General features: G+C 39.2%; 1 protein-coding gene across 1 annotated transcript in view; it reads left to right on the top strand.

Annotated features, from left to right (window-relative positions):
* Positions 1-13,177, top strand: part of NID1 (nidogen 1) — a 37,080-nt gene that overhangs the window by 11,369 nt on the left and 12,534 nt on the right. Inside the window, exons 8-13 of the mRNA XM_085219685.1 lie at positions 1,098-1,343; positions 2,198-2,341; positions 3,805-3,933; positions 5,629-5,772; positions 6,500-6,622; positions 12,810-13,034. Coding sequence (XP_085075811.1) covers positions 1,098-1,343; positions 2,198-2,341; positions 3,805-3,933; positions 5,629-5,772; positions 6,500-6,622; positions 12,810-13,034 — 1,011 coding nt within the window. The remainder of the gene's footprint in view (positions 1-1,097; positions 1,344-2,197; positions 2,342-3,804; positions 3,934-5,628; positions 5,773-6,499; positions 6,623-12,809; positions 13,035-13,177) is intronic.

Below are 13,177 nucleotides of genomic sequence, written 5' to 3' on the forward strand. Positions count from 1 at the left end.
GTGCTTGTGATTTTCAGTTTATATGATTTTGACTCTTAGAATTGGGTTCCAAAAGAAGGTGGATTTTGTGTGAAAATATTCCTAAACTTTCTATTGAAAAAAATGTGAGTCTGAGCTCATGCTAGCTGTTCTCTTTTATTGGTCTTATGTTTTACATTGTCATTGTAGTCGTACAAATTGCAAAGCTTTTTGTGGAGTCCATAGTTCTCAGCAGGAGCTGAGCTGGGATATACCTATTTGTAGTAATGTCTGTAAATGGGCTTTAATCCTGTTCAGTGAGACCATGCCCTATGTCTGTAACAAGCATTTATCAGTATTATTTGAGCAGAATTTGAACAACTGTTTAGAAGATTAGGAGGCTCTTAATTCCATTATCAGTTTCCTTTGTTGTCTCTTCAGTAATTCTCTTCCTTGTCTCAGAGATGCGGTGAGAGAGTAGTTCTTCATTTTGCCATTTACAGTGGAATATTCCTCTCTTTACTTTCCTCTTCCTGAATAATATAACATATGTCTCAACCCAGCAAAAACGAAGTGATGTTGTAGTGTTCCTGCTGGTCAGTCAGCCCAGCCATCAAGGAGCAACAGAGAGGAAGCAGTAAGCAGTGCTCCTAAGTGCATCTGGATATGAGAAAGGCAGCATTTTGCTCCAGGGGCACCCTTTGATTGCTGCAGGTAGCATAAAGCGGTGTAGTTGCTCCATCATTGCATTATATCTGCTATCTGGCCTTGGTATCTGGTACTGAGCCCCTCTTGCTGCTTTGCCTGTCCTTATGAGCTGTGAAATGGTAGAAGCAGCAGGAAGATTCTACTTTGTGCTGAACAACTTCAGAGATTTGGAGGAGTTGTTTGGGCAGATTCATCTAAAGGAACTTGTAAGTTTCCTGAGTTAAATTTTCCTTTCATTTCCTGGCAACCCACAAATTTTAGCTGAATTTTTAAATTACGTCAGAATAAATTGTGTCCCATCCCTTACAACTGTGCTGAGCACAGAACAAGTCTAACCAAATGCCTGTTCCTTTGCCTGAAAATGGATCCACATAGCAGTGAAGAGAGATTTTTGCTTTCTGTTCTGATCGGAGTATGTTGCCGTGTTGCAGTGATCACTTCATCATCCACCAGAGAGTACACAGTGACAGAGCCTGAAAGGGATGGGGTTGCTTCCACGTACACTGGTGCCTATCAGTGGCGACAAACCATCTCCTTTGATGAATGCATTCATGATGACACTCTCCATGCTGCTCCTGCTACTCAGCAGCTCTCAGTGGACAGTATATTTGTTCTGTATAACAGGGACGAGCAAATTCTGCGTTATGCTATGAGCAATTCCATTGGCCCCATCAGTGGTATGTATGAATTCAAAGAATTTCTTTGTTGCTACTGTTGTTAAAACTATGTTTCTGTATTCTTTTAGCTTGCATTAGCTGAGTATTAATTAAATTAATTAGTTCCATTTTTTAGCAGATCTGGATCATCAGTTAAGAAGAGAAATGAGACTGTTGCAGTTGGTGTTTTTACCTGGGGAAGGGTATTTATCTCTTCCTGAAATCCAGTGGAGTTTGTGTCTAGCTTCTTGAAGTACTCTCAGCATACTAGCTTGAATATATTGCTGCTTAGATGTGTAAAGTTGTGCCAGTTGTCTTTACTTGATACCCAGATCTTTATTAACAATTGTTTTGTGTGTTGTCAGAGCAAAGAGCAAAAGAGGGCAAAAAGGTCTACCTTTGAAAAAGCCAGTTTCTGTAGTTTATCTTGATATATGGCACAATATTTGTAAGGTAGGAAGCCTCTGAAATGTATTTTCTAGAAGAACATTCCAGACTTTTTCTGTGTTTACTGAAATCACAACAAAGGAGCAATAGGAAAATCCATAACAGGTAAGAACAGAAGGGATGATACTCACTTCTGTTTGTTCAAAAAATAAAGTTCAATCAATTAAAATTAGCAAAACAAGCTGTTAAGAATCACATTTTGAGTCTAGGTTAGTTTCAGGAAGATGCTTTATCTTGGTTAGGTTTTCTTTTTTTAGTGAGTTTTGTGTGACTCTTCTTTTAAATTTTTATGGTCCTTTGCCAAAGTTACGAAAAATACCAATGATGTTGTCATTTGAGATTGATGTCTTGCAGTGTCCTTCTGGACCTTATCTGAGTCTTATTATTTGGGTAGAGTTGGCATGGCTAAATATGGTCTTTCTTTTCAGATGGTTCTGCTGATATTAGCCGGAATCCTTGCTACACTGGTACCCATAACTGTGACACCAATGCAGTATGTCGTGCAGGATCTGGGAATCGTTTCTCCTGTGAATGTTCGATTGGGTTCCGTGGAGATGGAAACGTTTGTTATGGTATCAGAAGATTTTCTTTAGAAAATGTATAATTTGGTTTGCTTGGAATGTATTGACTCTCATTTTGAAGAAGATTGAGGAATCGTAGGTTAAAGGGATGTTGGAGTAGCTAATGTATGTGATTAATCACAGTAAGTAACTTTGATTGTCTCGAAGAGTCAAACCTGGATATGTTTTGCTAGTTTACAAAGCATCTTTCCTACGTAGTTCCTCTTCTCATAAGACTTGGGGACTTAGCTGTAAGAACTGCAACATTCTGCAAACTCTGGTAAATATGAGTCAACTAAGTTAAAAGTTCTCAAAAGCAATGAGGAATGTATGCAGGGCATGGAATATTGGAACCCAATGAAATAATCTTTTTTAGGATATGCTTTGAAAATCCCTTTTGTTCAAGTCTATTGGACCAAAGGTCCAAATTCTTGTCTTGTTTTTCAGGGAAGTTCGTTTCCCAGCATTGTAAAGTGTTTCTGTTGTCTACGGTCTTCTCTTTGTACTACTTGGCAGGGTTTTGAGAGCTGCCCAAATAATGAAAGCTCCATGTCATTATTTGGTTATCTTCCTGGCAAGGAAATGTGTCACTAGGTGTACTAAAATAAAACCTATGATAAATCATAACCTTTACAGTATGAAGTTTCCTTCTTTTCATATTTTAGTTTCTTCTGCGTGCTCCAGCTCATAGAATAAACTTCACAGGAGCCTTCTTGCTGGAGACCTCCAAAATTTCATTTTTTGGGCGTGAGGTACACAGCTTGCAGCAAAAAGTAGTGAAGCAAAATCTCTGCAGTTTAACTAAGCTACAGATGGTATCTGTTTTTTTGCACAGTTTAATAAAATCTTAGATCATTTTAGCTTCTGAGCTTGGGATCTCTACCTCTTACATGTGTATGTATATTTATTAGTAGACAGTTAGATTTGGAATTAATTAAAAGATTTTGCACATAAAATAATTACTGTTTATATGATCTAAAATGTGTTTTAGAACCAAATTTAACGGTTATATCCCTTATATTAATTTACTTCAGATTTTAACATAATAATACACATAAATTCTGTGTATTTGTCATTTACTGTGCTAAAGAACAACCTTCCATTTGTTTTTAATATGTTAGGCTTTGATGTATGGATAACTGAAGGAGAATTCTTTCCTAAAGTTCATAGTTATCCTGCATCTTCTTTCCCAAAGGCTTCTCCTCCCTCCCTGCTTTCCTGGCTGACTCCTCTATAAAACCTTTCCTGTGGTTTTTGTTTGTTTGTTTGTTTGTTTTTGTGCAGATTAGCTGAGGTCACAGTTAACTGAAAACTTATTTTCGGGTTGCTAGTTATTTTTAGGGGGTGTAGACTATCCAAGATGTGGATTAGATACACAAGCCTGCTATTATTTAACACTTACACAGCTTCTGTTTTTCTGTCGTCGGCTTAAAATGCGTTTTTATAGTGACAGAAATCCTTGTATAATGTTCTAGATATTGATGAGTGTTCGGAGCAAGCAGGTGCATGTGGCAGCAACGCAGTTTGCAATAACCAGCCGGGAACATACCGATGTGAGTGTGTTGATGGATACCAGTTTGCAGCAGACGGGCGGACTTGTGTTGGTGAGTTTCACACTTAAAAGCACTGCCCACTGGCTTTCGGGCTGTAGTTTATCTTACAGGAACAGATGATGGCTTCTAGGGTCATGCTGGCTTCTAACACCAGTTGAATGTAGGAGTTTGTGCTGCAGTTAGTGATTACCATCTGTTAGGCATTGAAGAGGGTCCCTGAAGAACTTTGTTTTCTGTCTCGTAAAAACTCCCCATTCAGAATGTTTTTGAGTACAAAATGGAAATGTTTATTGAATGCTTCTGTCTTTTCTACACCATGACTTAGTTGCAGATTTTGCATAGAAATAAAATACATAATTGTGAAAGAAGAGTGCCAAGATATTCCTTACCTGGCTTGAAGGACTTTAGTGTGATCTCTTTCTTCAATCCTGAAGAAACTTAGCAGTCTTATTCCTCTATCTCTTGGTTTGCAGCCCCTGAATGACTTGAACCTGAGACAGGGCAACAGCACCCTTCTTTGTGCTTGTGTGGCTTGATGTGGAACTGCAGCTTTTTCATAGCAGCTGTGTGACTCGCTGTGTTAAGAAGAGAATTGTAAATGAATCTATTTGTAGACTGAGGGATAGGAGGGCTTGGGACCTCCCTAGGAATTCCAGCTCTAAGGCTAACGCTGTTCTGAATAGATTATTTTGTAATCTAAATTTTGCTCTGTGAAGCAGAACAGATAAAAATGATTCTTACAGTGACATCATCTGCTCCAGAGAAATGAACAAAATGTCTGTTTCCAGATCCGACTATGATGGCAGATTTTTGTGGTTTTTTTTTTCCCCTGCTGATACTGTGGTAGTTTCCATCTGTTTACTGTGATGAAAGGAGCATTGTGGACTCTGGTCCTGGTTCCCTGTCAACTCCTAGGAAGGAATCGCATAAAGAAAGCCTCAGTGGACTCTTACAGCAGCTATAAATCTGTTCCTAGATGTGCTCACTGCAAAACCACATTTTTCTCGCCCTAACATTTTTGTGGTATTTTGCCTCTTTCTTTTTCAAATATAATGGTTTCCTTTCCTGTTCTCTGACATAACAGGTAAGCACAGGCAAAGCTCCAGCAACTACCTAAAATACTGTTGTGTGTAAAGCAGTGCCTGCAGCATATCAGCACTGTCACCAATGAGAAAATCATGAAAAGCTGCAGGCCTGGCCCCAGCTGCTGCAGTTGGTCAAAATTTCTCCAAGAGCTGACAAATGTGTTTACCTCCAATTAAGTGAGTCACATCTCCCATCTCTTGCCAAGTGACGACAGCCCTGGGTCAATGCTAGGTTAGTGTAGCAGGATATTTAATTCCCAGTGCAATTAACTGGCTGCTCAGCCAATGTGTGAGGTGCCTTTAGGAGATGCCTTGCATTTCTTCATTGAGGACTCCTTTTTATAAACAAAACTTGCTAGGATCTGTAGGATCCAGGTGCTGTAGCCTTTTTGCCCTACTCTATGCTAACAAACATTTATGAGGTGTTGCAGACAGTCAATACCTTGTAAAACATCAGTAACTTTTAACACTGGTGTAATGGAAGAGCTTTAAAATACAACAACAAAACAAAAACTGCAACCCCCCAAACAAAATGATTTCTGTTTTTCTTTTTTCTTCTCTGTGCCTTCACAGCTGTGCTCTCTACAAGTGTATTACGAGCTTCAAACACTGTGGAGGAAAATTCAGACTTTCACTCTTCTCTTGTGTGTCTCACCTGCAGCTGTTGAATACGCCGTAAACCACTGCCAGACGGGCACACATGGCTGCGACATCCCTCAGCGTGCTCAGTGCGTGTACACTGGTGGGTCTGCCTACATCTGCACATGCCTCCCTGGCTTCTCTGGAGATGGGCGTGCCTGTGAGGGTGAGTAGTACCATTTGCTGTGTTTTTTCACACTCTTTATTGCACAACTTGGCTGCTCATTGCAATTTCCTATGGTTACTTCTGATTTAAATAGGAAGATTTGTACCTTACGTCCTGCAGGCAAGCACTGTAAGCTCTAGTTCTTTACTCTCCTGCTTTTAAGTTCATTCCTCAATATTTGTTCTCCAGAAGGTCCAAGATGAGGTAGCTGCATCTAGGGGATCAGATCCACATCTGCTGGAACTGTCTGCTCTGTATTGGTTTATATGGCTAAGATGGTGACACATAGTGCTCAGAATTCAGAATCTGTAAAAATGTTATACTGTGTTTCACGTCAGTTGGAGTGCAGTGGGAGAGAAGCTTTACCTAAGCATATCAGAAATCTTGCTGGCCAAATTCAGCCTTTTTTCTTGCATTTATGTCTTTTTCCATTCTTCTTTCTCCTTTCTTATGGGCATATATTTCTAAAATACTGTATGAATTTACTGTGCTAGTACCCGTGAGAACAGCAGGGTAGAAGGATTTGCCAACAGCTAGAATCTAAATTATATGCATGCTTTTTCTTTTAATTTCTGTATTCTTCCAAAAGTCTTTAATTCTAGTCATATGACCTAAAATAGGAGCCTGATAGTAATAAGCCAGGTTTGCATTCGAATTCTCACTCTGGTTTGTTAGTTATTCTCCGTCATGAGGAATATTTATCGAATACTGATCTTTTATTTTACAGATATAGATGAATGTCAGCAGGGCCGCTGTCATCCAGATGCTTTCTGCTACAACACACCCGGATCCTTCAGCTGCCAGTGTAAGGCAGGTTATCGTGGGGATGGTTTCCAGTGTGTGTTAGGAGGTAAAATTTTATAGTTCTTGAAAATTAGAGCAGAAATGCAATTTGGGAATTGGAGAATATATGGTTCTCTGGAAAAAAATTGTAGATTGTCTCACTGGGGGCTTTGTTCTTTCTCATGTCCCTTGAGGTCTGAACACCAAGCTTGTGCCAGTGTCTGTCTATTGACTGTTATTGCTTTTCCTGCTCTGTTATTGTTTTATGTTTTGTTTGTAACCCCCCCCCCCCCAGGCAGTTCTCAGCTCCATGCTGATGCTACCTTTTGAATTTGCCTTATGTAATGATTTGACCACACACTAATTTTGTTTTCCATACACAATGGTCGCATATCTTAAAACACATGGAACTGTTGGCGATGTAAATGAAATACAACAAGTACAGGAGAAAATCACACAGAATGGCCCAGGTTGGAAGGGACTTCAAGGATCATGAATCTCCAATCCCCCTGCCACAGGCAGGGCCACCAACCTCCCCATTTAATACTAGACCAGGTTGCCCAGGACCCATCCAATCTGGCCTTGAACACCAGAAGAGAGAAGAATGAAACCAAAGGATCTGTACTATTGTATTCAGCAAGAACTGGATGTCTACATTTCAAGTGTAGTCGGCCAGAGTCCAGAAGGACTAACTCCTGGTTCTAATTAACTCCTAGATTTTTCTTTATTTACTCAGTTTATTCTCTAGTTAGCATAAAGCTCTTTCCACACTTCCGCTCTTGCAGTCTAGTTTGGGCCTTGAAGTAGTGAGGAATACTAAAGCTCAAAGTAGCATTGTTACAGTTATTTCAGTTTGAAAGCATGAAAAACCTAGATGACAGTTGAATACTTTAATCTAGGAAACAAATAACGCTTACCTTCTTGGTACATTTGAACCTATTTCAGCTTCTGAGATTTTTGCTCTTAGACCAAAGAAACTGCACCTCTCCACAGATTGAAACTCAAAATGTGCAGCCAACAGTAAAAAGGTCACAGGGCCAAGGGGAAAAGAAATAAAAAGCAGTAGGACTGAGGAGGGAGGCTGTCTTTATAAATCAGCTTCTGCGCTGTTTTAATGATGTCCAAAATACTTTATGTTTCAAAATTGAGACTTTTCTTTTTATTAAATGATCTGCTGGCTTAAAAGTGCTTGTTTGATTGACCTGAATCTCTACTTGATGTGTTGCTGAACTTCTTTATTTCTCTTTCGCCACTGTCTTCCCTAATTCTGAAGTTCTGACATTCTTGTATAGTAGGATACTAATGCCTCAAAATGAAGAGGTGATGGATGACTTACAGAAAAAACAAAACAAATCACAGAGTGATTTCTGGTTTTAGAACATGTTTGCATGACTTCATCAGGTGCTCAACAGTATATGTTATGTCAAATCATCTAGTGTTTGTAGATTCTTCCATTGTAGGTAAATTGTGGGAGGTTTGGTGGTGTTTAATTCTGAAGCTTTAGCTTTTTCCATTTTTATGTCAGTCTTTCAATGTTGTTTTCAACTTATTTTTCATGCGCCAATGTTCATGCATATTTTCAGTTTAATGCCGGATGAATGGAGAACTACCTGGTGTTTCTGACCAAGATTAAAACATTTATATAATGACCCTGTTGATAAAAACAGGATTATTGCTTCTAAAGGAGAACCTTGATGTGAGAAGCTTGAAGCAAAATCAAAGCTTAGGACTTCTGGTTCTTAAAGAAGGATTGCAGAATGAGAAATACTACTTTCGTGTCTGGCACGTTCCCCTTTGTAGCTGAAGCAGATAGTTTGGCAGATGGATAATTGAATTCAATCAATCCAATTCAATCAGTTCTATTACCAGAGCATATTTCATTTCTTCTGAGTATGTGCTAGCATATTTGTTGCAGTTGTTGAGAACACCTTTTCACATGTTGTCAGTGTATCTACTCAACTGCTAAGTGTAACGTACTATTTTGTTGAAGCTTTATATTATTTTTCTACTTATCCTAGATGCTTCTTGATTTTGTTTTCATACTCAACATAAATGTAGCTTGAATGGAGATGACTCTCTTTTCAGCTTGGCTATTGGCGCCTCACTGCTGGGCCTCAGCACCATGTGGAATGCCTCTTCTGCAGCAGTGCTGCTGCCTCTGGCTCCTCCTTGGCCCTTATAGCTGCTTGAAGCTCAGAATGCTTGTCTGTTTGCAGGCTGAGGCTAGGTAAATTTTTTGTGTAACAGGCTTGGTATATCTTTGTAAGCTGGCGGAATAACTGAATCATCAATTCCCCTTGCATTCAGTTACCTGAATGGATGATTTTCTTATGTCTAATGTTTTAGTAGGTGGGCGTCTGCCAGATTTTGATAATTTTCATACATGCCTCTCATCTTCTTTGTTTGTTTGTTTTTTTAATTCAGTTTTGTACCAGGAGTAGAAGACATGCTTTGGAAACACTCACATTGTGCTCATGAAATTCTCTGAGCAGGGAAATAAAAGTTTTATAGATGAGAAGTCTTGCTGTTGGCTGAATCCTGACTAAAGTAGGAGTATCTGCATTGCCCTGCTGGTCTGTGGCAATGGCAGTGTTTACAACAAGCATGGCTACTCCTCTCTTCTTTGAGAGTTAATAGAACAATAGCTGCTCTTGGAACGTCATCTTATTGCTAAAGCTTGAGTACTTCTAAAATGGATGTATCCAACTGCTAATCATTGCCGGTGGCTGGAATCAAACAGGTTTCTGAAGCTCTGCAAAAAGCAGCTTAGTTTACTTTAGCACCCAATTTGTAAACCAACTTACTTCAGGGTGGAGATTCCAGATGAGAATCATTGTATTCAGATGTCATTAGAGAGCCTTTCTTCCCCTTCTACCTGATAAGGTTTTGATCTAATTAGCCTCAGTCAACTCACTGAAGTCTTTCCTGGTTGTTAATAGCATGGAAAGTTTCATTCATCTGAATACTCTGTTCTTTTTGCTATCCTTTTCCAAACAATATGTTCAATTGCTTGTTTGTTTGGTGCCTTTATTAATATATGGAACGTACTGTTGAACTTTACCACTGCTGAATGGCTGCTCTCAAAGCAAGGAGACTAACAAATAAAATGGATTTGAGTTGTACGTAAGTGAATGTTGTAGGAGTAAACCCATAGGTTAATGAAAGAGTTAATGATGCTGGAATGTCTCACTGCTCACAGCTATTAAGAATGTCTGTACTTCATTATTTCCTCACGCTTCATTTTTCCATTTCAAAAAACCAGATGTCTGAGTGTTTCTACCCCTGCAGACCCCAGACACTGTTTACTAAACAGAAACAAATCTGGGTTCTTGGACTGGGGGTCTGACCGTTAGAGCCATTTGCTGGTGCTCTGTACACAGTTTGTTTCACATGAAAAATGCATGGGGCAATGCTGCAAGTGAAGGACTGCAAGGCAAAATGAATGGACAAAGGGCAGTGTGTTGTTTTGTTTTGTTCTCTTCCTTTTATGGCAGTGTCTGAGAAGGGCAGTTAAAAGTGCTGGTATAACTGTGATATTTGGGGAATAAAGTGAGCTACACCAGAAATTCAAAAAGTACCCTTTGGGGTACTCTTGTACTGGACAGAGCTTTATTATCACTTCTCTGTCTTCAGCTTGTGAATTAAAACCTCTTTGAGCAGTTATATCAGATCTTTGAAAAATTCTGAACGCTGTCACAAACTGATTAAATTTGATATAGTGCATTAGTCTGTAATCCCTCTCGCAAGGTGGAAGAGAAGTCCCATAAATTCCTCATCCTGCTTTCCCAACCTCCACTTTTATTTTTTTTTTTTGAAAAGTCCATAAATGATTTTCTACAGTACTGCTACAAGAGCTTTCCTTTATGACCAAAAGTGACTTTGAATGTTTGCATATGGGTTTGTTTGTTCGTTTGCTTTTTACCCCAATTCTGTTTATTTCTTTGCTTATGTGGGGAATGTGTATGTGCGTCTTTTTTGTCTGGGCCAGTTTCAGTATCCAGGCTATTTTCAAGTTTTGTGTTGTTTTCCAGAGTTTTAAATTCTGCGCTGCAAGTGCTGGTTTCTAAAACAACTGAAAAATATATGTTGAAAACATTAAATATAAATTTATTTTTTTGAGGAAGATTATTCACTTAGTTGAGCTCAGGATGCACCATTCCATGGAACCAGACTAGTGTGAGCTGTGGCCTGCTAAACGTCACATCCTGGGCAGTCTGCATTTCTGTTCTGTGCTGCAGGAGCTCCTCTCTTCTGTACGCTGGTTCAACTTCTCACTATCCTTTTGAACTCTGGGTACCAGAGTTGGACCCAGTATTTCCTGACGTATCTTACTAATACCACCCAGAGCAATAACACTGCTTCTCTATACCTGTGTGGTGCTCCCTCACAATCCCCACAGGATTTAGAGTAGTGCTCACACTGGGTTAGTTACTCACGGATGACTTTTCTTAGTTGTTCTTTTCCAAGATAAGTCTCTGTCTCTAGAAACTGGTGTACGTGGCGTATTCCAAGTGTAACTGTTCATTTGACTGCCTGAGTCAGCGTGTTGATTTTAATGAGCTCTATTTACCCAGTAATGAGGTCTTGTCCTTCTCATCTTTTGTGTCCTATTTCTCTTCCAAGTGACATGATCTGTGGCTATGTATCTTCCTCCAGAGCCCTAATGAAGAAATGAAATTTAAAACCAAACTAGGGTAGTGTGGTAGCTTGCTAGAAATACCACTACTTAATTACTTTTTTCCATTGACTCAAATATTTCTCATTTTTATCTTTTTTTTTTTTTTTTTTAACCTATGGTGAGTTGAGTGCTATCAACAAAATTTGAGATAATGTAGACTTTCCTTCAGAGTTTGATTTTGTAACTTAACTCAGGACTCCTCGCCACCCACACTAAAGCTGAGGCCAACTATTTTATTTGTTTGGACTGAGCTGTTCTCCAGACATTTGTATTTCTCTAATTGTGTCCAGGTGCACAGAACTTTTCCATTGCATAACTTTTTTTTTTTTTTATTGATACTTGTGTTACTATTACACCACAGTAGTCTGTAAGCAGATGGGATTGGATTCTTACTCTGCTGGACTAGGTTTATTCTGAGCCATACATAGCTAACACTGCCCACTAGACAATGTCAAAGCGAGGAGGTAAATCTAAGCTTGATCTCCTTGTCAGACAGTTTGTGTTAAGTATTTCTAGCTGTCTATAGAAATCAGGAAGAGGATATTCCCCCATAATTAGACATCTTTCTCTCCCATTGCGCAGAGCCCCTCAGGTCTCAAGTGTAAGGACAACATGGCATAGATTTGTGAGGAGAGGGAAAAAGTTATTGTATTCTGTTGATTTCACTGAGCTATTTGGTATCTGAAAGGATATATTTGTCTAGGTGACATTCCCTATTACATGACATGTAACAGCAAAGGAAGATTTATTCTTCAGTACGGACCGCTTTGTAAAATTGAAACCAGAAGAAACTGATCCCTGGATCTCTTGATAATATGGAAAATCAATTTCTTCTGTATCTCTGTATTAACATGTACAGCCATTGTGTATTACATGTTTCTCTGTATATGTAGTAGTATTCCAGGTTTCAGTACAGCCTCGCTTGTGTGCCTTACCAGGAACTGAGCAATCTGTTCCTGCCATTCCTTTCTTGAGTCCAAAAGCATCAAGTGAGCTCTCAAATTTGATGCCTGAACTTTAAAAATCTGATACATATCAGAGCAGTAAGTTGTTTCATTTCCTAGGTTCTATAGAGAACTCAGCACCTGCTTTATGTCATGATTTTTTTCTCTTGTCCCTTTGAAGGGAAACTTGACTTTTAGCATTACAAAAAAATTTTGTCTACTCTATAGCCTGGCTAATTAGTCACATATTGAAGTCCATGGGTATTTGCCAAACAAGTAGACATTGGAGGTCACAAGCTGGACAGAATGTTCTTGCTAATGTACTTCTAGGAGAAATAATGTTTTCCAGCTTCTCTTTTATGACCTTTCAATGTAGGAAGCTGCAAGGGAGCTTCTTGTTTTGTTTTAGTGAAAAAATATTGAAAATTATGTAAAGTCATGGTAAATGTGTTAGATCTACATAAGGCAGACTGTTTCTGAAGGAGCACTAATGATGTATACCTTCTAAATTTGTATCATGTTCCTCCAATAGTGAGAATACATGTTTTATAAGTAGTCAGTACATGATAACTGCTAATGGAGCATAGTTATTAATTAAAGCAGAAACATTCACTGGTCTGTTTTCTTCATAGGAGTGGTAAAGACCAAATGCCAGCGTGAGAAAGAAGTAGCCCTTGGAAGTGGAGGCACTTTCTTCCAAAGAGAAATAAGAGTTGGTCAGTTCATTCCCCAGTGTGATGAACATGGGAATTACGTACCCACTCAGTGCCATGGCAGCACTGGATATTGTTGGTGTGTGGATAGAGATGGAAATGAGATTGATGGCACCAGAAGTGGCCCGGGAGTTCGACCACCATGTAAGTGGCTGAAGCTCTTGTTTCTTTTGGGTGTCTCTTCTCCGATGCACACTGTCTGCCAAACATGGGGCCCCTGAGATGTAGCACTGAATTAAAGCAATGCAGGATTCTCTTGAATCAACGATAGTTTGCCCCATGCTGCA

Source organism: Meleagris gallopavo, chromosome 2 (genome assembly GCF_905368555.1).
Source record: "Meleagris gallopavo chromosome 2, MGAL_WU_HG_1.1, whole genome shotgun sequence".
Lineage (NCBI taxonomy): Eukaryota > Metazoa > Chordata > Aves > Galliformes > Phasianidae > Meleagris > Meleagris gallopavo.